This window comes from Pituophis catenifer, unplaced genomic scaffold (genome assembly GCF_029215685.1).
Source record: "Pituophis catenifer annectens isolate HBS135680 unplaced genomic scaffold, rPitCat1.0.hap2 SCAF_2, whole genome shotgun sequence".
Taxonomy (NCBI): Eukaryota; Metazoa; Chordata; class Lepidosauria; order Squamata; family Colubridae; genus Pituophis; species Pituophis catenifer.
This window is the reverse complement of record NW_027256882.1, coordinates 55514069-55539864: the sequence shown is the minus strand read 5'-3', so window position 1 is coordinate 55539864 and position 25796 is coordinate 55514069. Positions and strand designations below refer to the sequence as shown.

The 25796-nt window shown below is 36.6% G+C and overlaps 1 protein-coding gene across 1 annotated transcript in view; it reads left to right on the top strand.

The window, feature by feature from the left end:
- Positions 1-2073, top strand: part of MDFIC2 (MyoD family inhibitor domain containing 2) — a 59554-nt gene extending 57481 nt beyond the window's left edge. Inside the window, 1 exon segment of the mRNA XM_070933555.1 lies at positions 1814-2073. Coding sequence (XP_070789656.1) covers positions 1814-2073 — 260 coding nt within the window.
- Positions 2074-25796: the final 23723 nt, after the last annotated feature.

The following is a 25796-nucleotide window of genomic DNA, read 5'->3' as shown; positions in this document are numbered from 1 at the left end:
CTACACTGTAAATTTCATACAATTAAATGCAGTAGTGTCACCTTATAACATGTTTCAATTTGATAATTATTTCAGTTCATTTACTCAGAAAAAAATATAAGCATGAATTTACTTAGTATCTCCCAAATCTAGTCATTTTCATTCTCTCAGACTGACTTGGGAGTTACTTGTGCTTGTCTGAACTTAAATAGATCCCTGACAAATTTAGATAAGTATTAAAATTGATAATATTATGGATGATAGCTTACTAATAAAAATTAATTCAACGCTGTGCTTCTTAGTGTTATTATCTGATATTATAAAACTTGATTTTAATGTAATATTTGGGATACTCAAGGAAGCTTTTGATTGACAGAAAGTTCCTAGGGATGAGCTGTTTTTTTAGTCTGATGTTAAGGGGGTTATTGATATATAATGTGAATTAAGTTAAGAAATTTCATCAAAGGGTATTTATAGATACCAGTGAACCAAATGGTACTTCCCTGTAGTGTGGATAATTAGGAAGAGGGATTCAAGTCTAGGCAAGTGATGACAATGGTAATTGGCAGTATACTTAGGTTAAAATGGACCAAACATTTCCCCTTTGTGACAATCTATGCAACCAATCACAGAAAGCATTTGTTTGCCTTTCAAATTGCTGTCCCATGGCTAAATAAAGGGCACTAACTCTTGAAAACCAGTTTGGAGTACCGCAACAGGCTAGAAAGACTTATGAGTTATAGTCTCACTTTAGGCATGAAAGCCAGCTGGGTGACTTTGGCCCAATCACTCTCTCACAGCCCAACCACCTCAATGGGTTGTTGTGGGTAAAATAAGAGGAGGAAGTAATATTAGGTATGTTCATTGTCTTGGGTTATTTATCAAAATAATAAAGACAAACTAGAAATAAGTAAATGCAAATAATCGTTTGCTCCCTGGGAATTTTGCAAACTTATTAAAAGAGTTAAGATGCACTTAAGTTTCTTGGAATCTTCTTCCAGGAGATTCTTTTTCTTCCTAACATTTTTCCTGCAAGCACAGGGTCTGCTTTTTTCAGATCAAATGATTATTGATCCATTCGTTACAAAAAAAAAAAAAAATGACTGACCAACTGATCATTATGGGCTGAGAGAAGTTGATTGGCCCAAAGTCCCTGAGCTGGCTTTCATGGCCAAGGCAGGACTGTTTTCTAGCCCAGTGCCTTAACTACTACTAACCAAATTGGCTCATTCTCATTTAAACAAGATAAACAATAGTTCAGCTATCAAGCCTAGTTAAAAAATAATAATCTCCATTTCCGATGCAGTACTTACGCATTAGTACTTTTCTTGAAATAAGCATTTAATTTGAGTCTTTTAATTTAACATTCTCTGTGGCATCTCCTTTAGCAATTTCTTTTGTTTTATTTTTTAAAATGGGAAGTTAGTCTGCACAGAGCCAAGGAGATGTTTTAAGCATAGTAAAAGGGAGTCTGGGAATCGGGAGGCCAGCATGTAGGGAGAAAAGTTTAAGCCACATGGTATACTGATCCTGGCCATGATTACCCTTAAATAGATGCTTAGTACGTACACATTCCTTTCACAATCTTTTTTTTCCCTATATCAATCTAGTTTTTATGGCTGCAATAAATAAGATTCCTCTAGCTAAGAGGGACTTCCTGCTAAGCAGTTGCAGTTAATTTGTGCTAGAAAATGTTTCTGGTGATTCGTAGCATAAGAAATGGTGTGAATCCTTTACTGTTATTATTTCACCATGAATATTCTATCACAATGCTGATGGATTCCCATTTCTCTCTTTTGAATCTCACTCTTTGCCCTTTTCCTTTTGAAAACAGATGAATGTGCCACACTCATCTTGGCCTGCTTATTCTGCCAGTTTTGGGAGTTTCTGTTCATGTTGCCCGACGTCTGTGAAAACTGGCTGATCGATACGTGCTGCCCTTCCCATAGATATCTCCAAACATCAAGCGATACTTCCAACAACGGTGACTGCAGCTGCAACTGTGACATTGATTGCAGCATCCTTGAGTCTTGTCAGGAAAGTGGAGAATGTCTTGAACTGGCTCTGGAAATCTCACAAGTCTGTTATCACTAGAGTAAAAATACTGGTGAGGTTCCCTCGAAAACCGTCCTTGAGGAAACCGAAGGATGGATTGATTTAAACCATAGTAGCAAGCATACAGCAACATGTTTGCCAGCTTCACCTGTTTAAATGCATCTTGTTTTAAATCCTGTGCAGTCTGTATAGCTTGTGCCCTCTCGCGTCAAATTTAAGATGTTCTGGATGAGAAACTGTCTTGTAATGGAGTTTAAGAATCATGTATAGCAGTGGTGGATTTCAAAGTTTTTTACTACTGGTTCTGTGGGTGTGGCTTGGTGGGCGTGGCTTGGTGGGCATGGCAGAGAAAGGATACTGTAAAATCTCCATTCCCACCCTACTCCGGGAGAAGGATCCTGCAAAATCTCCATTCCCTCCCCAATCCAGGGGAAATTACTCCAAAATCCCCATTTCCTCCCGATCAGCTGGGATTTGGGAGTCAGAGAATAGATGGGGGCAAGGCCAGTCAGAATTTTTACTACTGGTTCTCCGAACTACTCAAAATTTCCACCACCGGTTCTCCAGAACTGGTCAGAACCTGCTGAAACCCACCTCTGATGTATAGTAATATTCCAAAGTGGGAAATATAGATATTGTTTTCCTTTTCTGATAAAACGCCACTTCAGGAAACTTAAGGCAGCTTGGTAAGTAGTATATTTAAGACAATTCTCTCCACCATAAATATTTCTTCACTCAACACATAATTAATAAAATATGCTGAATTTAGTACTGTAAGATTTAATGACAGCTCAGAGGTGCTTTTTCAAGAGGCAATTGGACTTTCTGGTTTTTCTTTGAAGACATTTCGCTTCTCATCCAAGAAGCTGAAGAAACTTGAAAAAGCACCTTTGGGACAACCATGACCTGGATGACGGAGAATGTCCATAGACATTTAATGACAGCATTGGCAGAAGGTGGGGAGGTTTTTTGCTTCTTTTTTTTAAAAAAGTTACTGATTTAATGGAGCATCCATCTATAAGACATCTCCATCTCAAGTATCATTTGCAGAGAGCAAATTATAAAGGAGGACAATAGGCTAAATATGCCTTAATTTTCACCCAGCATGGGATATCCCGATTTATTAGGGAATCAATCCAATTGCTTGCATTTTTATTTTATTTTTTTGCAAATCTTATTTACAATTGATTCTGTATGTCCTGGAGAAATGCTTGTCTTATTTTAGGACCTCAGCCAGCTTATCTTCCTAATGGATTTTATATATAAACATATTCCACATTGTTGGCCATTATTAATAATGAATGATGTTATGTCCTTTTATAATTAAAATTTCATTTTTACGGTCTCTTACGACACACCCACATACACATACTTCATTTCAATCAGAAAATTTAATGAATTAGAAAGAAGGCTAGACATAATTACAGTAAATGTACATTTCAACATATTTTGAGTGTATTGAAAAGAACATGTATTTTTATCATGGTCCTGAAAGCTGAGAGCCTGAGATTTTCATTGTGCACCAAGAGATTATGGCAGATGTTCTTCTTCATGATGTTAGTTCCACCAGGAAATAAGGCCCCGTTATCACATTTTAAAAATTTTTCACTAGTGTATGTATGTGTACATATATATTGATTTTCACAATTGTATCATAAGGAATGGATTTTGGATGCCATTATACTGTTGCAAAATAAATTCAATTTCAGAGATGAATTAATGAGACTTTGTTTTCGATGTTGTTAAAAGTGACATATTCCACCCCTATCTGAAGAGGCCAGATTGGCATGAAATACCCACACTCGGCAAAAAGGAAGAATGCAAATGTGATCATTCAGAAGACTAGTTTATAAACTACTTTGGGGCAGCCATCTTATTTTGTGCATCTATATTTCTTAGCAAAAGATAAACTACTGTATGTTCTAGTGCACATTTTATAGAAGAACAATCAGCAACTGACAAAAACTCTGAGCCAAAGGCAGATCATAAAGCCAGCAGCTCAGAAGGAGACTGCTACTAATACTTAACTTCTTTTTTACAACTCTATAATCCCATAATTCAGGGTAGAGTCAGGGCGACTGGATAGAGCTGAACATGTACTGGATACCCTTCCTGATGCCACGTGGAGGTCACAGCAGGCATTTTTTCTTTGTGGCCTAGGAGAGAGAAACATCTGGCCCTACCTAGGATTGAACTCTCAACTTTCCAAGTGGGAGGCCAGCATCTTCACCACTGGGCCACCACACCGCTCAACTATTATTAATACCTACTTGTGTGTATATATGTTTTCGAGCCAGTGTTGACTCTGGAAGCTGTCTGGACAAATCTCTGCATTTTTGCTTGGTGGGCATGGCTTGGTGGGTGTGGCTTGGTGGGCCATGGGGAAGGATACTGCAAAATCCCCATTCACACCCCATTCTGGGGCTAGCCAGAGGTGGTATTTGCCAATTCTCCCAGCTACTCAAAATGTCCACTACCGGTTTTCCAGAACCTGTCAGAACCTGTTGAGTAGCACCCCTGATATAACCCCAATGTAACCATCCCAATTGCAAAAAAAAATTCTTCACAGTTTATCTATGTCTCCATGTTCACTTATTAGAATAAAGGGTAGAAGGGATTTAATAATCAATCAAGAAAAAAAAAACATCCCCAGTGACAATAGAACTATTCAACTTAAATCTCCTCCCTGACTTTGCTGTACATTTTCCCATTTAGAAACAGAAATCATGGCCAGGATGAGAACGGTAGGTGCTATTAGGTAAACTGTTTAAAAAGAATTCTATTAGCTCATTATCACAGAGCAAAAATGAAAGACTTTATATCTAGTAAGTATGATGTACAGTTAAAGTACCACATCCACTTTGGGGAATAGACACAGAATAGACAACAGCACAAGAAAACAGCTGCAATTTTTGTTTTATTCCATAATAATACATGCTTCATTTCACACACAATGTGAGCATTTGTAGCTCACAATATTTGCATTTAATATTGTAAACTAAACAAGGTCCTGCACAATAAATTTCATGCTTTATTTCAGTAAATCTTACTTTTTCTTAGACTCTATTTACATATACTAAAGTAGCAAATGTATTTTACATTTACTTGGAAGTAGGTTCATTTAACTCAATGGAATTAGCTCAAATACTGAAGCATCATATCTATGGGCCCATTTTTCTGTGAACTCACCAAACATATTCAATGAAATCTGTCCAGGAAACAAGAGGTTACTTCTAATGCAAGTGTTGTCAGCTTAAGATACTTTCAAGCAATTAAACTGGGAAGATTATGACAAGCCCAAGCAAAATGGTGACTGATAGAGAGAACCTCTAGATGAGTGTTTTCCAAACTTAGCAGTTTTAAGATGTGTGGCCTCTCAGAATTTCCCAGCCAGCATGTGCATTTGTTTTTGTCTCTTTTAGGTAAGCTTTTGTTAATTTTCTAAAAGTAATATTTCAAATCTATATATATTTGTTACTAATGGTTTTGATTTTGAAACATTTATAATTGTCTCAAGAGTCAACCAAGAGAATAATACATAGAATAATCTTATTCTATTTATTTATTTAGCCATCTATTATAACTTGCAGTGTAAATGGTTAAAGCAGCCCCTTTGCCTGAGATCTAAATATCTAAATATCTAAGATATTTAAATATCTATTCATCTATCTATCTATCTATCTATCATCTATCTATCTCTCTATCTCTCTATCTCTATCTCTATCTCTATCTCTATCTCTATCTCTATCTCTATCTCTATATAAATAGATAGATATTTATCGATCGATCCAATCCATCTATCGATCAATCTATCTCTATTATCTATCATTCATGTATGTATGTATGTATGTATGTATGTATGTATGTATGTATGTAGGTCTTTGGTTATTCAGGTTTTCTGCCGCATAAAATTGGAAGTATTTTGGCGACGTTTCGACGAAGTCTCATTCGTCATCTTCAGGCTGGTGTTTTCGGCTTCATGCTCCTAGAAGCACGAAGCCAAAAACACCAGCCTGAAGATGATGAATGAGACTTCGTCAAAACATCGCCAAGATACTTCCAATTTTACGCGGGAGAAAACCTGAATAACCAAAGATCTACATACAAACACCCGTGAAAACCTCAGAATAAATATATATATATATATATAAAATCTATCAGTCAATCGATCAATCCATTCATCCATCCATCCATCCATCTATCTATCATCCATCCATCTATCTTATCTATCTTATCTATCTTATCTATCTTATCTATCTTATCTATCTTATCTATCTTATCTGTATATAAGTCTATGTGCTATTGCTATTGCTGTTCCAACATGATCAGTCATATGTTGCATTGATCAGTCATATGTTGCATTAAGCTGAGGAAAAAGAAGTGAAAACATTAGAGTATTCTTAAGAAATGGCAGATCAACCACATGTGTCATCCAATGCATCATTTTTTAAACCAAACACATATATATTTGTCTTTCTATGCAACATTTTTTTAAAATGATGTTTTCTTCTTTAATTTTGAAATTAAATTTTAAATTTTAAAACCAAAACAATACTAATCCATCCGTGGTCATTCTGTTTTGCTGTTTAGATAAGGAATAACTGAAAAGATGAGCCAATGGGTCACAGGTTGTCTAATATTACATTTACCTTCTCAGCCATTTATAGGAATATAGTACCATTCTAAAGTGTGAATATTTCAACCGTAGACACAAAGGTCTCAAACCATATTTTTTTTAAAACTATCATTGAAAAGAGCACAGAGAAGAGAAAACAGTTCTTCAAAGCAATGATCAGCTATTGGACTGTATGAGTTCAGCAGTCATCTGGTATCACTTTAAACAGCATTGTGTAATGGACAACATATAGTGGTTTAGACATCCACTTTTGTACACATACATGAATGGGAAATATGGATGCTATCGTTAGTATAAAGAAATGGTGGTAGATTTTAGGAGAAACCCTCCTATACTACCACCTCTTACAATACTAGACAACACAGTATCAACAATAGAGACTTTCAAGTTTCTAGGTTCTATCATAACTCAAGACTTAAAATGGACACTTAACATCAAAAACATCATCAAAAAAGCATAACAAAGAATGTTCTTTCTGCGCCAACTCAGAAAGCTCAAGCTGCCCAAGAAGCTGCTGATCCAGTTTTATAGAGGAATTATTGAGTCTGTCATCTGTAACTCTATAACTGTCTGGTTTGGCTCTGCAACCAAACCAGACACAGAGAGACACAGACTTCAACGGATAATTAGAACTGCAGAAAAAACAATTGCTACCAACCTGCCTTCCATTGAGGACCTGTATACTGCAGGAGTCAAAAAAAGGGCTGTGAAAATATCTACAGACCCCTCACATCCTGGATATAAATTGTTTCAACTTCTACCCTCAAAACAACTCTATGGAGCACTGCATACCAGAACAACTAGACACAAGGACAGTTTTTTCCCGAACACCATCACTCTGCTAAAGAACTAATTCCCATGACACTGTCAAATTATTTACTAAGACTGTATTACTATTATTCTTCTCATCCTTCCTATTATCTATCTCCTCCCACTTATGACTATAACCTTGTTGCTTGTATCTTTATGATTTGTATTGTTTTATTTAGTTTCCTAGTATTATTTGATTGCTTATTTAGTATCCTATGCCTATCATTAAGTGTTGTATTTTATGATTTTTGATGAATGTATTTTTTTATGTGTACTGAGAACATATGCACCAAAGACAAATTCTTTGTGTGTCCAATCACACTTGGCCAATAAAGAATTCTATTCTATTCTATTCTATTCTATTCTATTCTATTCTATTCTATTCTATTCTATTCTATTCTATTCTATTCTATTCTGTGATGGGAAAAGTAAGAAGTTTCTCAAATGTCCATAGGATTCTTTCTGTCTATATCTGATTGCAGAATGCACTCAGTTCTCTGGCAATGTAAAGCTAAGGAATTAGACTGGGCTTGAGTCAACCTTCATTACCTATAGAAATAGAGAAAAATCATGATTATTCAAAACTTAATCCCAACTGTACATGAGAGGTGAAAAGGCCAAATAAATGACATAATGCCATTGTCACAAGGCTTTTTTTTGCTAGGGATCTCATGCTGCCAAATATGTACATCTTTTCTTGCAATTAAATATAAATTATAATCTCAGTGCTAAAGTTTCTATATTCTGTAACCTATACAGGTGTTGACTATTGTCTGTGTAGGTGTTACATAAATCAATATGATGCAGTTTTTCAGTTATGCAAGTCCATCATAAAAATATTCCTTAATATTTTAGGTTATATCCAGTTCTTAGTCATATACATTTTTGTTCAAGTCCATCAAAACCCATTCCAAAAATCTCTCAATACTTAGTGTTGGAATAAAATACTAAATCCACTTAATTGCTTTTTGAATTTCCAGGAAGGTTAAAGCTAATGGAGCATACCTTAACAGTGAACCACAGATGCTGAAGTCATATGAACTGCATTTTACCTTTATGAAGAGCACATGATGCCATGTTCAATAAGGGTAAACTAATTTTCTACACACTAAACAATTTCTGTGTGGAATGAAAATTCCAAAATTGCTCACTTTTTTGTTTGGATTTGCTTTTAAAAAAAAACCATCTTATTAAATATGTTGATGCCTGTTTTGCCAACAATAATGTTAATTTTACATTGAAAAGATGAAAATGCTCAAAAACATGGATGCTATTTTCAAGGAATATAACATCTTGTCTTTTTTTCCAAAACTATTGCTCCCAAATTACAAAACAGATATTTCTGTGGGCTTTATTTTCACAGAAAGGAAGATGAAAACTTCAAGCCAGCCACTGAATAAAATGAGGCAGCTGCTTTAAAAGGTTTAATTTAGTTAATCACTCATTGCCTTCCTGATCTGCTGCCCAGAATAGCTGAAATCTGGATGTTGAAATCCACACATCTTAACATTGCTGAGATTGAGCAACACTGCTTTAAACTACTAAGTACATCTTCCTGTTCAATGCAGGAATCAACTTAAAGAATCCCTGACAAACATTCCTCTTAATATAAATTGATGCCAATAGAAAACATCTAGAGGCATTTTCCTGATTCATTCTTTCAGGACAGAATGCCACCATATATTTCACTGTGGGGTGAAGTCTTCCTTTACCAATAAAACAAGAAATCTCTTTAACTTTTTTTTTTCTGGAGGTCCAGTCAATTGGGCCATGCTAGCACAGCATGTTCAAGGAACCAGCCTTCAATTAGTATAATTACAATAATTATATTAATAACATGACAATTGAAGACAACAAAAAAGAAATGAGTTACTTTTGTAAACGCCTACCCTTAATGGTTTTCTAAAGATCATTTCAAGCACCTTCAAGACCCTTAAATGTAATTTTAGAAAATTAAATTTGTTTATGGTAACCAGGGGCACTCTAATTAACTCTTTACTAGTCTTGAGTTTGGCAACAATCTCAGTAAGCTGAGATGACACCAAACTAAGTGTACATGTATTGAGATCATTATATACCATACGTTGGTTAAGACCTCCGACACAAGTCAGTGCAAGTGTCATCATTACACATGTGTCAGCATTTGTTCCCATTTTCCTTCTTGTGGTACTCAACAGCATGCTAACTCTCATGAACAGGGCCGGATTTAGATGAAAAGAGGCCCTAGGCTATTCCACTTATGAGGCCCTTTCACCTATAGTGAAAGTGTAATTTTAATTTTGCTAACAATTTGAATGTAGGCCCCTCTTGATCTTGAGGCCCTAGGCTGAAGCCTAGTTAGCCTATAGGAAAATCCGGCCCTGCTCATGAATTCAGGGAGGAATTTGTGTTGCAGGAGAGTTACATGTGCCAGTTCCCGGGTCAAGGAACTGTAAAAATGACAGAATTATGAACCTTGCCTAGGCTTCCCCATCACTCATAGACCAATGAACGCAACTGGCTGAACGCTCATGGTAAATGTATGAAGACCTTTTCAAGCAGTTGAGTGGAGGTGATGTTTAGCTTTCCTTGTGAGAGTAGGCAAATTATATAGGGCAATTATTACACACAATGCTTTTAAAATTGGTTTAAATACTCAGGGTTAATGTGCACTTGTAACAGAGAATGGAGACAAAGTTGTCTCGCATACATGATTTCCTTTCTCTCCATTTGAAAAAGAAATGATGTCCAGCACTGACATCTTTCTAAGCTGTCAAAATATTATGGGCTCTGCCAGAACGTTAGCAACATATTCCAGATCTCCTATACATCTATCTTCAGAGAAGCAACAACATGTCACCACTATGCCAATTGCCATACCAGCTTTGACATATTTGTCTGTTCTCTTCTGATTGCTATAATGCATAACAGCCTGTAGATTTATGCTGAGACTACAACAATGGGAAAACATGAAACTGATTGTATTCTTTCTGAGACAGGCAGAAAGGAGCATTTCTATGAATCTAAAGAAGCACTGCTTGGCTGGCAAAATAAAGGAGGCCCCAAAAAACCAGCCCAGCCTTTAGATTTTATGACCTTACTGGATAGCAAATTGCACAGGCTGAGCCTGTCACAGTCAGTTCAGCCAAGCCATTAGGAGTCCTTTAAACTACATAAAGTCTTCAGTATGAAATGGGTATCCTTTTCTTTTCTTTTTCTTTCTTTCTTTCTTTCTTTCTTTCTTTCTTTCTTTCTTTCTTTCTTTCTTTCTTTCTTTTTCTTTCTTTCTTTCTTTTTTTTTGAAAATAAAAATGTTGGAGGTAGAAATAATAGATTACTGTAGGAAAACCAGTATTCAATTAGAAGGGCCAAGGTATGTGTGAATCATGAACTTAATGATACTAAAAGAATCCGGCACAATTAAGATGCCTCCTTAATGCTTATCCATATGATGACATTGTGGCAAAGAACACAGTAAATCAATGCATTTATTAAAAGACTGATCTGTAGAATTGACACAAACAGTTTTAACCTTCCATATCAAACCTTCCAGACAGCCAATTAAAAAATAATAATAACATGTAAGAGCTATCCTTTCCAACTGCTAGGCGTTGCTGCCCAATTTAGATTTAATGTATGTTAATAATGTTAATTTTACCTGTATGTCATCTTTTATTTTTCCTAATATAAAGATGATTATGTTTCTATATCATATCCTTCATCTTATTTTATTAAGATCTGGGTGGGAGGGAGGATTTTGGACATACATCTCTTCATCACTGTGCAAGGGTCAATAATGCTGGCATGTTTGGGGGTTGGAGTTCATTGTCCCAACCTTCCATAGAACTGCAGTTGTTACTCAATCAACAGCCTCCATTGTACTGTTCCCCCATTAGAATCCCAAGATATCAGAACACTGCTATTGTGTCATCCCCCAGTCCTTCTTGTCATTAGGTCTGCAATTCTGTCTACACACAGCTGTAAAAGCTCACTGAGTAATTCTTGGGCAAATCCTAGTCTCTCCATAAGTTTACTTCATAAGTTTGTGGCTGTGACAAACAACTGGAAGAAAAAGTGCTATATTATGTCACCTTGAGTCTCCCTAGCAGAAATGCAAAGGATCAATCTAGTAAATAAGTAACTTGTAACATAAGACTTCTGCATTCAGAGAATATCCTGCATCAAAACTCTTGCCCATGTCCAGAATGTCGGTAATGGGTATTGAACTTAGATAGCTCAGAGATGTTATCATCTGACACACAATACTTTTGTCTTAAAGATAACTCATATGCTCAGCAATCTAGGAAGTGACTGATGTACTTTTGTATGTGAAGCTGTTCTATTATCATCTCTAAGTTGTTTAACAACGAAGTATTCCATCTTCTGACATAAGTTGTTGCTAAGCAGGTATCCAGTCCCGATTAAGAAGGTGGATACTATAGTACGTGTGCTTTTATTTATGGAAGTTTATGGCTTGAGGTAATGAAGGATGAAATAAAAATCTATTGACTGTAACTCATGAGCAACGTGAGTGCAGTCATTTTTATTGTTGGCTTTACTACAGATGAAAAACTCATTGATTACTACTTCATTGTTTATTGTAACTACTTACACTTAAGGCACCAGAATATTTACACAGAAGAGCCATAAAAATGTAGCTATAGTAGTTCCATGATATATCCCCATATATAGGTACAGGGAAAAGCAAAGACCCAGTTCCTCTTTAAGAAACTGCTTTTTTACAACAGGGTGGATAAACGGTGGATAAATTAAAAGGCCACATAGTTTTATAGAGAAAAAGTCACTCCAATATCATCACTGTCAATTAATCATTTATTAGTGATGTCATAAAATTATTTTACTCTAGTGGTTTAAGGCATCTGGCTGGAAACTGGGAGAGCGGAAGTTGTAGTACTGCCTTAACCATGAAAGCCAGCTGGGTAACCTTGGGCCAGTCACTTTCTCTCAGCCCAACTGACCTCACAGGGTTATTGTGGGGAAAATAGGAGAAGGAAGGAGTATTAGCTATGTTTTGAGAGAGGAATGTTATGAGTATTGACTTATTTATAAAAAATAAATGTAGCCAAAACTTTGAGGATGGGTGGTAAGTAAACTTTTTCAGTCCATCAATATTTCCAACAGTGATAAATTGAGGACTGCCTCTATTACAAATGTTCCTTGAATGGTGTTTAAATGAAAGACAATGACCAGTTATGTGGCTGATTGAGAATTCAGGTCTGATTTTTCCTAATCTATATATTGTACTTCAGCATATCTAGTAAAGTCACACATAAGAACTTAACAAGGAATGATAAAGAAAATATATGGGCATGTATACATATTACCTCTATTTTTTTTAAATAGAATAGAATAGAATTTTTATTGGCCAAGTGTGATTGGACACACAAGGAATTTGTCTTGGTGCATATGCTCTCAGTGTACATAAAATAAAAGGTACGTTCATCAAGAAAAAAAAAACTATAAGTGTGAAACTCTTGAAACAAACCCAAAGTTGGAAGTCCAGGACTAAAGTCTCCCCAAATTTTTAATAGACTTCTCCAAGGCTGAACCATCTTTCAAAAGCTCTCTTGTAAAAAGCCTCACCAGAGAATCTTGGATACTCACTGAATATCCACTGAATAAATGAACAGATTGGATGCTGTTTGATGAAAGAACAAACAGTTAAGAAATCATCAGTCAAGCTGAAAAAAAATCATCTTACACAATGGAGATTGTTTTAAAAAGACTGCACTTGAGGGTTTCAGTTAACAATAAATAATAAATCCATACTGATAATGAAAAATAAATAATAAGGTTAAAAATGTATGCACATACAAATAAACAATCACATGCATTCAAAGAGTTTGGATATGTTGATTTTTCAGCTGTATTTGGGCATTGTTAAAAAAAAAGAGAGAGAGGAAAATCTCACAAAGGCAAAAGCTCCACGTATGCCAGGTTATCAATTAAAAGATAAGCACTTGTGAGCACAGTGCAAATGTCTGCACTTTGACACATCAACATATAATAACAACATATGATTTGCACGTGAGCCAAAACTTTGATAGTGGACAGTTTTGGTTGAATATAAGTAGCTCAGCATATCTTAATCTCTTTTCATTCTAAAAAATCTATTCCTGAAAAATATTCATTCAGTGAATCTCCTATGTGCTTATTTTTTGCTATGAAGTATTTATTGTTGTGACAAATAGATCAATGGACATTATGTATTCTTGCAATATTTTAATAGGTTCATGTCAAACCTGGCACATTCCTTGATGTTGTAAGCCTTCGGTAATCTCTTTAAATCTGTATCCCTGAAACTTTAAAATATAGAATGTGAAATATCCAAATAAATATATATACACACCTCCATGTATAGTTTATCATCAGAGACAGGTTTATAAGTCTCAAATTGAATAAATTTACCATCCCTCTAAAGAAATCAATTTCACTGCATTCCTATCAAGCCAGCGTGAGTCTTCTTAGCTTTTTTCTAGCTGGTTGTTTACGAAGCATGACACAACACATTTCTTCTTGTTCAGATTCTTATTTGTATCTTTGAGCATTTTTTCCCTAAGAATCAGTGGTAAGTATATTTAATTATCTTATCATCCAAAAATCAATATTTTTGTGGTTCCCACTAGCATGGAGTAACTCTTCAAACCTAAGGATACAAATAACATTGGTGATTCTTAAATGAATTCCAGCTTGGTAGGTATGGAATGCAACATCAAGATTTTAAAGATCAAACAGCCACACAGCAGGAACGTACAGTAATTTTTGCTTACTCCGGATGTATGGACTTTGCTTGTTTGACTGCTGATTTGTGTTTTTCTAAAATAATTCTTCATGACAAACACCAGGATAGCTATGTTAACTAATGTTCTCGGAATGAAGTGTGTTGTGTTCTTCACTACAAATAAATGGCATGATTTCAGGGGTGGGTTGTACTTACCTTTACTACCAGTTCACAATGGGATCTGCATGCGCAGATCGCCGATGACGACATCCGCGGCGGTGGGCACGGTCTCCCGCTGGTTTTACTACTGGTTCTTGCGAACCAGTCCAAACTGGGGGCAACCCACCACTGCATAGTTTATTTGTTTGAGGTTTAAAAAATTATTTGGATATAACAGAGTTCTGTAGAACAACCTTTCATAAACTGCCACTCATCAGTTGTATTGGAATGATAAGCTTATCATTCCCATTGGCAAGAAATATTGAAATTTGTAGTCTACTATATCCAAATAGAAGAAAGCTTTACTAGAACTGCTGGAATCGATCATTCATTTCATGTTTGCATTAGGGTTTTGTTTTTTTTCAGTAGAGGAGATAATCCATTTTCAAGCTGTAGATAAGAATAAGAATCTCAAATTCTGGGAGGTATGCCAGTTTATAACTGGCCCATTTCCTCTAGTACTTAAATCATATGACTTTAGGGTGTAACTAGACAATTATATGCATGCATTCCCTACTCCTCTGTTTTAGCCAGCCTTTATCACAAATATGCTATAATACCAACTATGTTAAACAAACACCACTATTTTTAATATTGAAACAGAAGTTTCAAAGAGGAGCACTGACATTTGCTAAACCATACAGTACTTTCAGAATAAAAAACTAGACAGTTAAATAAGAGATTCTTCCTTAAAGTTAAACTGAAAAACTTTCAGTGGTGTATTAATTTTTCATGAACACACCACCACCATGAACTCTGGGTGAGGCTCTACTAGATGTCCCTGAAGGACTGGGGATGTCATTGCATTGGAAATCAGCAGCCAGACAGTGAATTGTGGCTGACAAAATCTTTCTGGATAAAGCAGAGATTATGAAGTCATAAATCTGCACACCAGACAACTGCTCCTAATGAGTAGCTTGCTAGAACTGAGGCTTTTGCGGCCAACTTGTGAGTTGAACAGCTGGGAGTTGAGAGATGTCAATCAAGCTTGGAGATATAATGGTACTCAGAAGTCGCATTTTCTAAACAACTTTTGGATATAATTAATTTACAGCTAAAGAAAAGTTTTCTGAGTGGCAAGAAGGAAGGGATGTAAGAAAGTTTAAAACAGATAAAGTGGATAGTTAATTTACTTTTTGGTGAAAATACTTTTGAATAAATTGGATTAAAATAGACAAATAGACATTTTATTATTTATTTATTTATTAGTCATATTTCTATGCCAACATAAGGGCATTCAGTGGGAAGTTAGCTGAATTTTCAATTGCAGAAGACCATTTCCCTTACCATAGGACATAACACACCACACACACACACACACACACACATAATTACCCTGTTTCCCTGAAAATAAGACATCCCCTGACAATAAGCCCAATCGGGCTTTTGAGCGCATGCGCTAAAATAAGCCCCCCCCAAAAAATAAGCCCTCTCTGAAAATAAGCCCTCCCAGAAATATTTAAACACATGCGCAGCTGGTCCCTGCCATTTCCTCTGATTAGGGTTAGGGAGACCAAACTGGAAATCAGGTAAAACGGCAAGAGGAGCCCCGTCTTGCTCCACACGCCCCAAAATAATAAGACCTCCCTGAAAATAAGGCCAAGCGCTTATTTTGAGGTTCAAAAAAGTATAAGACAGGGTCTTATTTTCAGGGAAACATGGTAAAAATGTTCACAGATTCCCCTTCACAACTACAACACCAATGTGGCTGAGGCAGTGGCAGGGCTGAGTCCATTGTAAGGGAGATTAATTGAATTTAATTAATTGGGATTAACCATAACTGAAATGTAGGAATTTAGATGTTTAGGAAGAGCTGGACCATGTGCAAATTTCAACAAAATGTTCTTGTTTGAAAAAAGTACTTTTCTTCTAAAAATGCAGAAGAAATTTTCAGCAGAAATTGTTGTGAACTTATTGTCTGATTTGTCAATTGACAACATATTGAACATTGCATTGATTCTTGCAAGAGGGAAATAGATAAACTGTTGTGTAAATAAATGAAATCAATACACATGCTTTTTTCACCTCTAGCAAAACCTGTCAATTTTTTTTTTTAAAAAAATGTAAGTTGAGGACAGCCAGTCAAAGAGGTCACTGGATGACCTCATATCTTTTCCCTATAAGTTGAGGACAGTCAAAGAGATCATTGAGTGACCTCATATCTTTTCTCTCTGAGCTGTTGACTGCGTGACCTTGAAAAATTTAGTAAGAAACACTTTGCAGAGAGAAACACTGCCAAACACTGTGGAGAAATAGACAAATCTTTTCCCAAGTTAAATGTTTTTCAGAAAAAAAAAAATATTCATTTTGCTTGAACCATTAGTTTTCACTTAATAATGAAATCTGAAAGATATTTGGCAAATCAATTAAAACACAAATTAGAGAAGAAATGCCTAGGTTAACATTTGTTTAGCACTATCAAAAATTAAACACTGACTTTTGTGAATGCAGTGATACTTTCATTTTCTCTGGATAATTTTCTACAACTCATTATACCTAAAAATACACAGCTAATGGAGCAAATTTTTCTCTATCTTATTCTTTTTAAAGGATAAAGGTCTTAACCATTAAATCCTCAGCCGAAATCCCAGTTCCTACCCAATGAAGTTAATACTTCTGTTAGTATTTTTATTCTTTGGGGGTGCATTATTTTTACAGTTCACCTTCATAACTCCTGCCAATAATACTTAAACTTAGTAATTTTCTGCTCCTTTGCTATCTAAATGCACACAGAATACTTTACATTTGCCCATTTAAATATCACAGTTACATCTCATTTAGATGTCTCTTTTTCAGGAGCTTATGACTTGTAAATGTTCTTAAAAGAGAGACATTTAAATTTCATCTAGTACAGAGCTTTTTTTTTTTTTTTAGCTTTACAGAGAAAAAAAAACTTGATTAATGGTCCAGGACGATGTATTTATACTATCTGTTTATCTACTTTATTCAGATATATCAATGTTTTGAAAACTATAGTACTTACATGCCTTTGCTTTTTATAGATGTTGAATATTTAAGGCTCTAACAATATTGTTCATGTGAAACAAATTCTTTCTTTATTGCCAGTGATAAAACAAACATGACATATAAGATATGCATCATGTGTTAAGTGCGCATTTGCTCTCCTAAAAATATTTCAGTTCTCTAAGTATATTGTTAAAAAAAAAAAAGGAAAACATGGAAGTAGGCCAGCATTATGATTTGTATTGGCTGGAAAAAAGGAGGAAACAATTGGATGGCATACTGGCATAGTCCTATGGCAATTATTCAGCCATTGTTGACATTTCTACTGACACTCAGTTATATCAGTTCAAAAAAGTCAAGATGGTGGATGTAGAATTGTGATGCAATCCCTATAAACTGGGTATATGCACTAATGCAACATCACATCAGCATCTGTGGCTCAGTGGCTAAGACGCTGAGCTTGTCGATCAGAAAGGTCGGTGGTTCGAATCCCTAGTATAGGTCTCCTGCAAGAGCAGGGGGTTGGACTAGATGACCTCCAAGGTCCCTTCCAACTCTGTTACTGTTATAGTTGATCCTTTGTGGCTGATCCCATAGGAACCACTTATGAGCTCCCTTCCTATTGAAAATAATAATGGTGAAAACGTTGCTATTGCTACCATGACCCAAATATTATTTTTATGGTAACAAGAATTCTGGAAGACATTGATTCCAGATTAGCTCCCTTGAAGCCCCAAATCTTGCCATCTTCTATCCCATCACCTTAACTTGCTCAGCATAATTTTTGAAGCACAAAGAATGCTGCATTTATGGAAGCATTCAAGGCATTTCTTTGAAGAGACTTGATTGCTGTATTCAGATTGGACACTTTGCTATAAAATTATGCAGAATGTATTGACCAAATAGGAACTGGCCAAATTCAGGGAGAGGGAGGATTAAATTGATAACCTCAATGGCATTTCAAAATCCTTGCCCTAGTATCATAACAACTAGGTATTAGTAACAACTAATCAGAGCTACTATGTTCAGGTAATTTTCAATGACTAGATAAATGCAGATCAATGTAGAGAAAAGTAAAGTCCTATACTTAGGCAAAAAAACCCAAAAGTACACATATAGACTGGGTAAAACCAGGCTTAATAGCAGTAACTGTGAGAGGCATCTTGGAGTCTTAGTGGACAACCAGCTAAATATGAGCCAGCATGTGCAGCGACAGCCAAAAAAAGCCAATGCAATTCTAAATTGTATTAACAGAGGGATACAATCAAGATCAAGTGAGGTACTAACATCACTCTAATAAGGCCTTAATAAGACCACACCTAGATGCACAGAATTGCATCCAGTTTTGGTCACCACACTATAAAAAGATGTTGGGACTCTAGAAAAAGTGCAGAGAAGAGCAACCAGGATGATTAGGGGACTGGAGACTAAAACATATGAAGAATGGTTACAGGAACTGGGCATGGCTAGTCTAGTGAAGAGAAGGACCAGGGGAGACATGATAGCAGTGTTCCAATATTTGAGGGGCTGCCACAGAGAGGAAGGAGTTAAGCTATTTTCCAAAGCACCTGAAGGCCAGCCAAGGAATAATGGATGGAAACTGAACAAGGAGAGATTCAACCTAGAAATAAGGAGAAATTTTCTGACAGTGAGAACCATCAACCAATGGAACATCTTGCCTTCAGAAGTTGTGGGCGCTTCATCAATTGAGATGAATTTTCAAGAAAAGATTGGACTGCCATTTGTCAGAAATGGTGTAGGGTCTCCTGCTTGGGCCGGGGGTTGGACTAGATGACCAACATGGTCCCTTCCAACTCTGTTAATCTGTTAATCTGTTAAATCTGATTCTTCTTTTTTTGGTAATAATTTTTATTAGAGTTTACAGAAACAAATTCTTAAGTGAAGTAGTCAAAGCAGGATGATAGTTTTCAACACAGTCTTCATCTAGAGTGCTACAGTTGATAGAATACCAGATTAACTCAGAAATGCAGGTTCAAATCCCCAGTCACCTGGAAGGAATCACTAGATAACTTTAGCCAAAGCATTGCATTTCCACATATATATCTAATATATTTGAAAGAGTTGTTGTGAATATAATATTGTAGTAGGAATGGACAGAGAGATCTTTGTAAGTCATCCTGAGTTCCTTCAGAAGAAAATTGAGAGATAAAAATAATTAAATATAGGGTCATGTGATAATCAAGAAAGGATTAATCATGGACCTCTTGGACTTTACTTCCCAATTTTGCAGCTCCAAAAGCATCCTTAGATAATCCCATCATTCAATCATAAGGTCTTTTTTTATTATTTATCCAAAAATGAACCAAAACAGGTTTGTTAAACTTCTACAAGACTTTTATTTTATTGCATTTTAAACTCCTAAATTGTCTGGCTCTAAGAACCAAGAAAAACATGTGAAATGACTTCTGAGCTGAGTTTCTTTTATTGTTCCTCACCTATAGACAGAAATCAAGCCAAACTAAAGCAACTCTTTGCATCACTATGGATATACTATGGGAATCACTAGAGAGGAGTTGTTTTAACTTTTTCCTCCCAACCAAACTTTCCACTGCTTCTTTATCCCTTGGAATTCAGCGCTTCTCTCCTGGGAATCTAGACAACATTCCACTATGTAAACTTGGGCTTGGGGCCAATTTATTTGGAGGATCATCTTTTCCCAGTTACCTACCTAACTCATCAGATTGGGAGGCAAGGTATGTTACCTTCCATCCCATCAAGGAAGCTCACCTAGTGGAACCAAGAAAGAAAGGCCTTCACTGTGCTGGCTCACTGTGGACTATCATCCCCATGAAGATAAGACTGGCCCTCACCTTTTGAAAGAGCCTGAAGACATGGTTTTACTAGTGGGCCTGCCTGGGGATCCTAGGTGATATGGAGTCTGGTTTGATCGTTTCGTGTCACCAAGAGGATGAAGGTTTATTGAGTTTTGTATTTGAGGTTTTACTTATGTAAGCCTCCTGGAGTCACCATGAGTGAGTTGAGAAATCTAAATAAATAAATAAATAAATAAATAAATAAATAAATAAATAAATAAGAATGAATGAACGAATGAACGAACAAACAAACAAACAAACAAACAAACAAACAAACAAACAAACAAACAAACACTACATACATACTACATTTTCCTCTCCCACAAGAAAAAAGTGGGTGAAAAATGTCCTTCCACTAATAGATAGAACAAAATATCAGAAGATAACAGTCCCACCCCCGAAGCCCCCCGTGCAAAATAATAACTATTCTCCAAAGCACCTGAGGGTAGAACAAGAAGCAATGGGTGGAAACTAATCAAGGAGAGAAGCAACTTAGAACTAAGGAGAAATTTCCTGACAGTTAGAACAATTAATAAGTGGAACAACTTGCCTGCAGAAGTTGTGAATGCCCCAACACTGGAAATTTTTAAGAAGATGTTGGATAACCATTTGTCTGAAGTGGTGTAGGGTTTCCTGCCTGGGCAGGGGATTGGACTAGAAGACCTCCAAGGTCCCTTCCAACTCTGTTATTCTATTCTAAGTGCAAAATAATCATTCAAAAGCTCCATGCTAAGATATAAAATAGATTTGTTTAGGGTTGGCTTAAGATAGTGGACACACCAAACCACTATGGCTTGTCGTCCATGTTTTATGGTCCAGCACTCATGGCAATTTCTAAACCTAGCCTCTTCTATTATAGTACCCAATAGTTTGGGGTTGTTGGTTTTTTTTTTTTTAACATGCTGAACAGAGATCTATTTATTTGTCCAAATTTCATTTTATATATTTGGTTTGCCTGTCTAGTTTGTTCATTTGCTTTGCCTGTTTCTGTTTTATATAGCTTCTAATTCCAGCAAGATTAAAAACTCCTCTTCTTTCTTCTATTATATGATAGATCTATTTGGTTTTTCACTAAGTGGCTTTTTTGGAAGATGGCAGTCTGAAGTATCTCTCTCCTAAAAAAAATAAACAAAGATATACCAGTAAGTGGGATCTACCTCTTTCGAATGTGATAATCTATCAAAGTGAGTACAGATTACTTCATGAATAGCACGATCTAAAAGAAACTCCAGTTCCTTTTACTACATGCAAAGCTGAGTTGTTGCAGTGCACATTTTTAAAATGTGGGTGGGTGGGGCAGGGGTGAAATCCAGCAGGTTCTGACAGGCTCTGGAGAACAGGTAGCGGAAATGTTGAGTAGTTCGGAGAACCGGCAAATACCACCTCTGGCTGGCCCCAGAATGGGGTAGGAATGGAGATTTTGCAGTATCCTTCCCCTGCCATGCCCACCAAGCCACACCACGCCCACCAAGCCACGCCCACAGAACCAGTAGTAAAACAATTTGGATTTCACCACTGGGGAGGGGGTTGTCTATTTTTCCATGATGGGGATTTTGGAGGTCATATAGTCCAACCTTTTGCTCTAGTAAAAGCAATAATCCTTAGAATATCTCTCTAGCCCTTACTTAAATACATTCAGCATTCCTGAGGTTTTTTTCTTCTTTCTTTCCTAGAACAGGTTACCTCTTTTTTTCTGCACCTGAATACAGAAAACAAAATGAAAAAGGGTTTAAATGATTCCCTTCCTCTTTGTTTCCCTGCACTGATGAATCACCCGAAATTAGAGGAAGGGTCTTGAAACTTTTTGTGAAATAGCATCCCTTGCAAATCTCCAAGATCCAACTCATTCATTTGATGAAGTAAGACCAGATGTTTTGTATCTTTACATATTTTCATCTTAACATTTATTTAATAATGGCAACAGTTGAGATGTATATGCCTTAAAAATAAATACCTATCAGTTAAGATTAATATTTTATTTAAACATGTCTACATAAGCCACCTTAATCACCAGAAAAAAATGGTTTATTTGCCTCTTTTCCTCACAGTATAACCTCCGATTAAGAGAGAAAAGTTTGATTGGAAGATAGGATTTGCAAAGTACCCTACAGGCCAATTTGACTCCAGCAGAGCTAATTAAATAAGTCTCCTGTATATAAAATATATCATCTTCAGATAACAGCATATGGCTAAATTTTTCATCTTATTAAAAGCTTGCATAAAGGCTTTCCCAGCATAAATTTTTGACCATAGACAGGTGCTGTTTGAGGAGCCTGACAAGGGACAATACTTAGATTAGGTTGACACTGCCAAGAGATGTATCACCTATGGCTGTCTTAGGAAAAGAAGAATGAGAATAATTCCCCATTATTGCCTAAAGCTGATGAGCTAGCACTATCTGCAGAAAGCTCTTGCTTTTTCCTTTCTTTCTCCTAGGCCAGGGGTGTTAAATTCAAGGCCCGGGGCTGGATCTGGCCCACAGGGTGTTTATATCAGACCTGCGGGGCCGCCCTGAAAACAGCGAAGGACCGGCCCGCAGTGCCTCTGCCAGTGAAAACAGAGCTCGGGAGGGCTGCGTGTGTCCCTCCTAAACTCCATTTTCGCTGACAGGGGGTTACAGGAGGCCTTCCCAGCCAAAAATGGAGCTTAGGAGCCCATTTTCACTGGCAGAGAGCTCGGGCCACCAAAGGCACTCCCGACACAAGTGATGTCAAGCTGGCCATACCCCAGGCCCCCCTAAGGTCAAATACAACCCTGATGAGGACTTCAATGAAATCGAGTTTGACACCCTTGTCCTAGGCAATTGTAAGACTAACAGCAACAAAATAGTAACAACATCCATACCTTAAAAAGGGAGGCAATGTTGTCCCAAGGACATAATATGCAAATATTTAAAACTAGATTATAATGTGCTAGGTCCCTGAAAAGCGATGTGGTTAAGAAGCAGTCCCATGGACCTACAGATGAATTCCACTGTGCCTATTACTTCATTTACTAAACAAGTTTGACGAGCCGCAGTCATAATTAACAATCACATCCTTGTGATTTTAAGTTGTTGTCATTGTTATCATTATTTGTTCCTTATCATTACCTAGATTGGATGCACCGAAGACCTACTAAAGGATATAGATTAAAACAGGTTTCCCCAAACCCCAGTCCATGGATCCGCAGTGGTACGTGGCATGCCAGACACTGGGCCACACAAACAAGCAAAGCCCCATCCATGGAGTGCAGCAGGCAGCACACAAAATCACGTCTCCTCCGGTCCAAAACTGCAATGGTCATAAATATAAATCAATTGCTAAGCATCTGAATTTTGATCACATGAACATGGATGCTCTGTATGGAGAACAAGGCAGGTATAGACTGAGGCTAGGCAGGTGTAACACAATGCACTTTATTTCTAACACAATGATAGCTAACAGAACAAGGCAACTCCGTGTGAGTTATAACACTGACAGAACTGTTGCCGTCTGATAGGGCGGAAGGAACCAATAGGAGGGCTGCATTTTCCCGCTGTTTGGCTGCTCGCGTCTTAGCCAATCAGGGACAATCAGCAACAGGGCAGGCTTGGGCGGAGTTGTAATTGCGAGAACTTAACAATGGGGATGCTGCAAAGGTTGTAAACTGTGAAAAACGGTCATAAGTCACTTTTTTCAGGGCTGCTGAATGGTCATTAAATGAACTGTTGTAAGTCAAGGACTACCTGTAGTTTGAACGTAATACCAGGATAGAGGAAATTAAATTAAATTAAAGTTTTGCTTAGCATGTTTCTGTGATTTTTTTAAAAAATGAAACCTTTAATATATTTGATATACGACTTATACAAAAATTAGTGCAGGTGACTGTAGTTTTTACATTTTAGGTTTGAAGGTACAAGAATTCATATTTCCTGACTACGTGATCCATAGAGTAAAAGACTGGTACCTATTTCAAAAAAGAGCATAGGTAAATTTTGAATGAAATCTACTTAAATTCTCATCTCCTCAATTGTAAGCCATTGGTATTAGATATTAAATGCTCCTTGCTTGCCACAGCACTGTTTTTAAATGAGAAACGTGGGGGTAGACGAGCAACCACAGCTCTGAATATTCAGAAGAGGATAAAATACTTTTTAGCAGCTGGTAAATTTAGAATTCTATGTATTAATAGAAAGCCTTACATTGACATCAGCTTTGCTCTGACATTGTAAGGCATTCGACACATGATTGACATCGTAACAACTCATTTAAAGCACAATGTCAGTGCAACGGAATTAAGTTCCCTTCTTGACTTACAACAGTTCCTCCAGAAACATTTTTTTTCCTCCCATGATAAAATTCCCATTGACATTTCAAGGGCATATTTATTGATGGGGAAAAAATGGCCTCCCCACTGCCCCCATTGTCTGGGTATTCAATGTTTCTGAAGAATCAGGACAAGAAAAGGAAACATGTTCTGTTGCTCCTGTTATTATTAATCAGCTGTATCAAAGACATACTGTAGGTCAATGCAACATCACATCACAATGCCAGATGTTTAACGGAACAGTTTGCAAGCTGAAGCTTATAAAGTCCTTTAAGGTGAGCTTTGCCGCTTGAAAAAAAAATGTGGACAAGAGAGAGAGAGAGAGAGAGATTGGGGAGGAATTTATTTTGTTTAGTTTTTAAATATAGCTTATCTTCTTCCAATCCCTGTACAAAGCTCATTTTGATTATGATTCAAACTTCACTGTTCCATATGCCATCCGTCTGGTAAACTCGCAAGATTCATTTTTCTTGCCATGTACATGTATCAGTGGTGGGTTGCCTCCAGTTTGGACTGGTTCGCAAGAACCAGTAATAAAACCGGCGGGAGGCTTCGCCCACCACCCCAGATGTTGTCATAGGCGATCTGCGCATGCACAGAAGCTTCTGCGAATGCACAGAAGCTCGGCGCGCATGAGAGCAAGGCGAGGGCGCGTGAGCGATCCCATTGCAAACCAGTAGTAAGGGTAAGTAGAACCGACCCCTGACATTTATGCATCCAAACTAGAGTGTGTTGTTTCTCTGTGTCATATAATATATGTGGGCATATGCATAATTTTGTATTATCTATTTATGCTAAATAAATAATTCCCTCAACACTGTCAAGCTAGTTACTAAGAATGCATTACTATTAATCTTCTCATTGTTCCTATCACCCATCTCCTTCCACTTATGACTAACCTTGTAACCTTGTTGCTGGTATCCTTAAATTTATATTGACTTTTTCCCTATGACTATCATTAAGTGTTGTATCTTATGATTCTTGACGAATGTATCTTTTCTTTTATGTACTCCGAGAGCGTATGCACCAAGACAAACTCCTTGTGTATCCAATCACACTTGGCCAATAAACAATTCTATTCTATTCTATTCTATTTATTTATTTATTTAGTCATGTTTATATAGTGTATATTGGAGATAGTGACCCTTTGAGAGCTGTATGCAACAAAATTTCATTTTAATGTGTGCCGATTAGTGTACATTCAAAGTGACAATAAAGTTAGTCTAAGTTCTTAGTTCCAAAATTTGCTATAATATTTACCATATAAAATCTGTACAGAAATTCACACGCT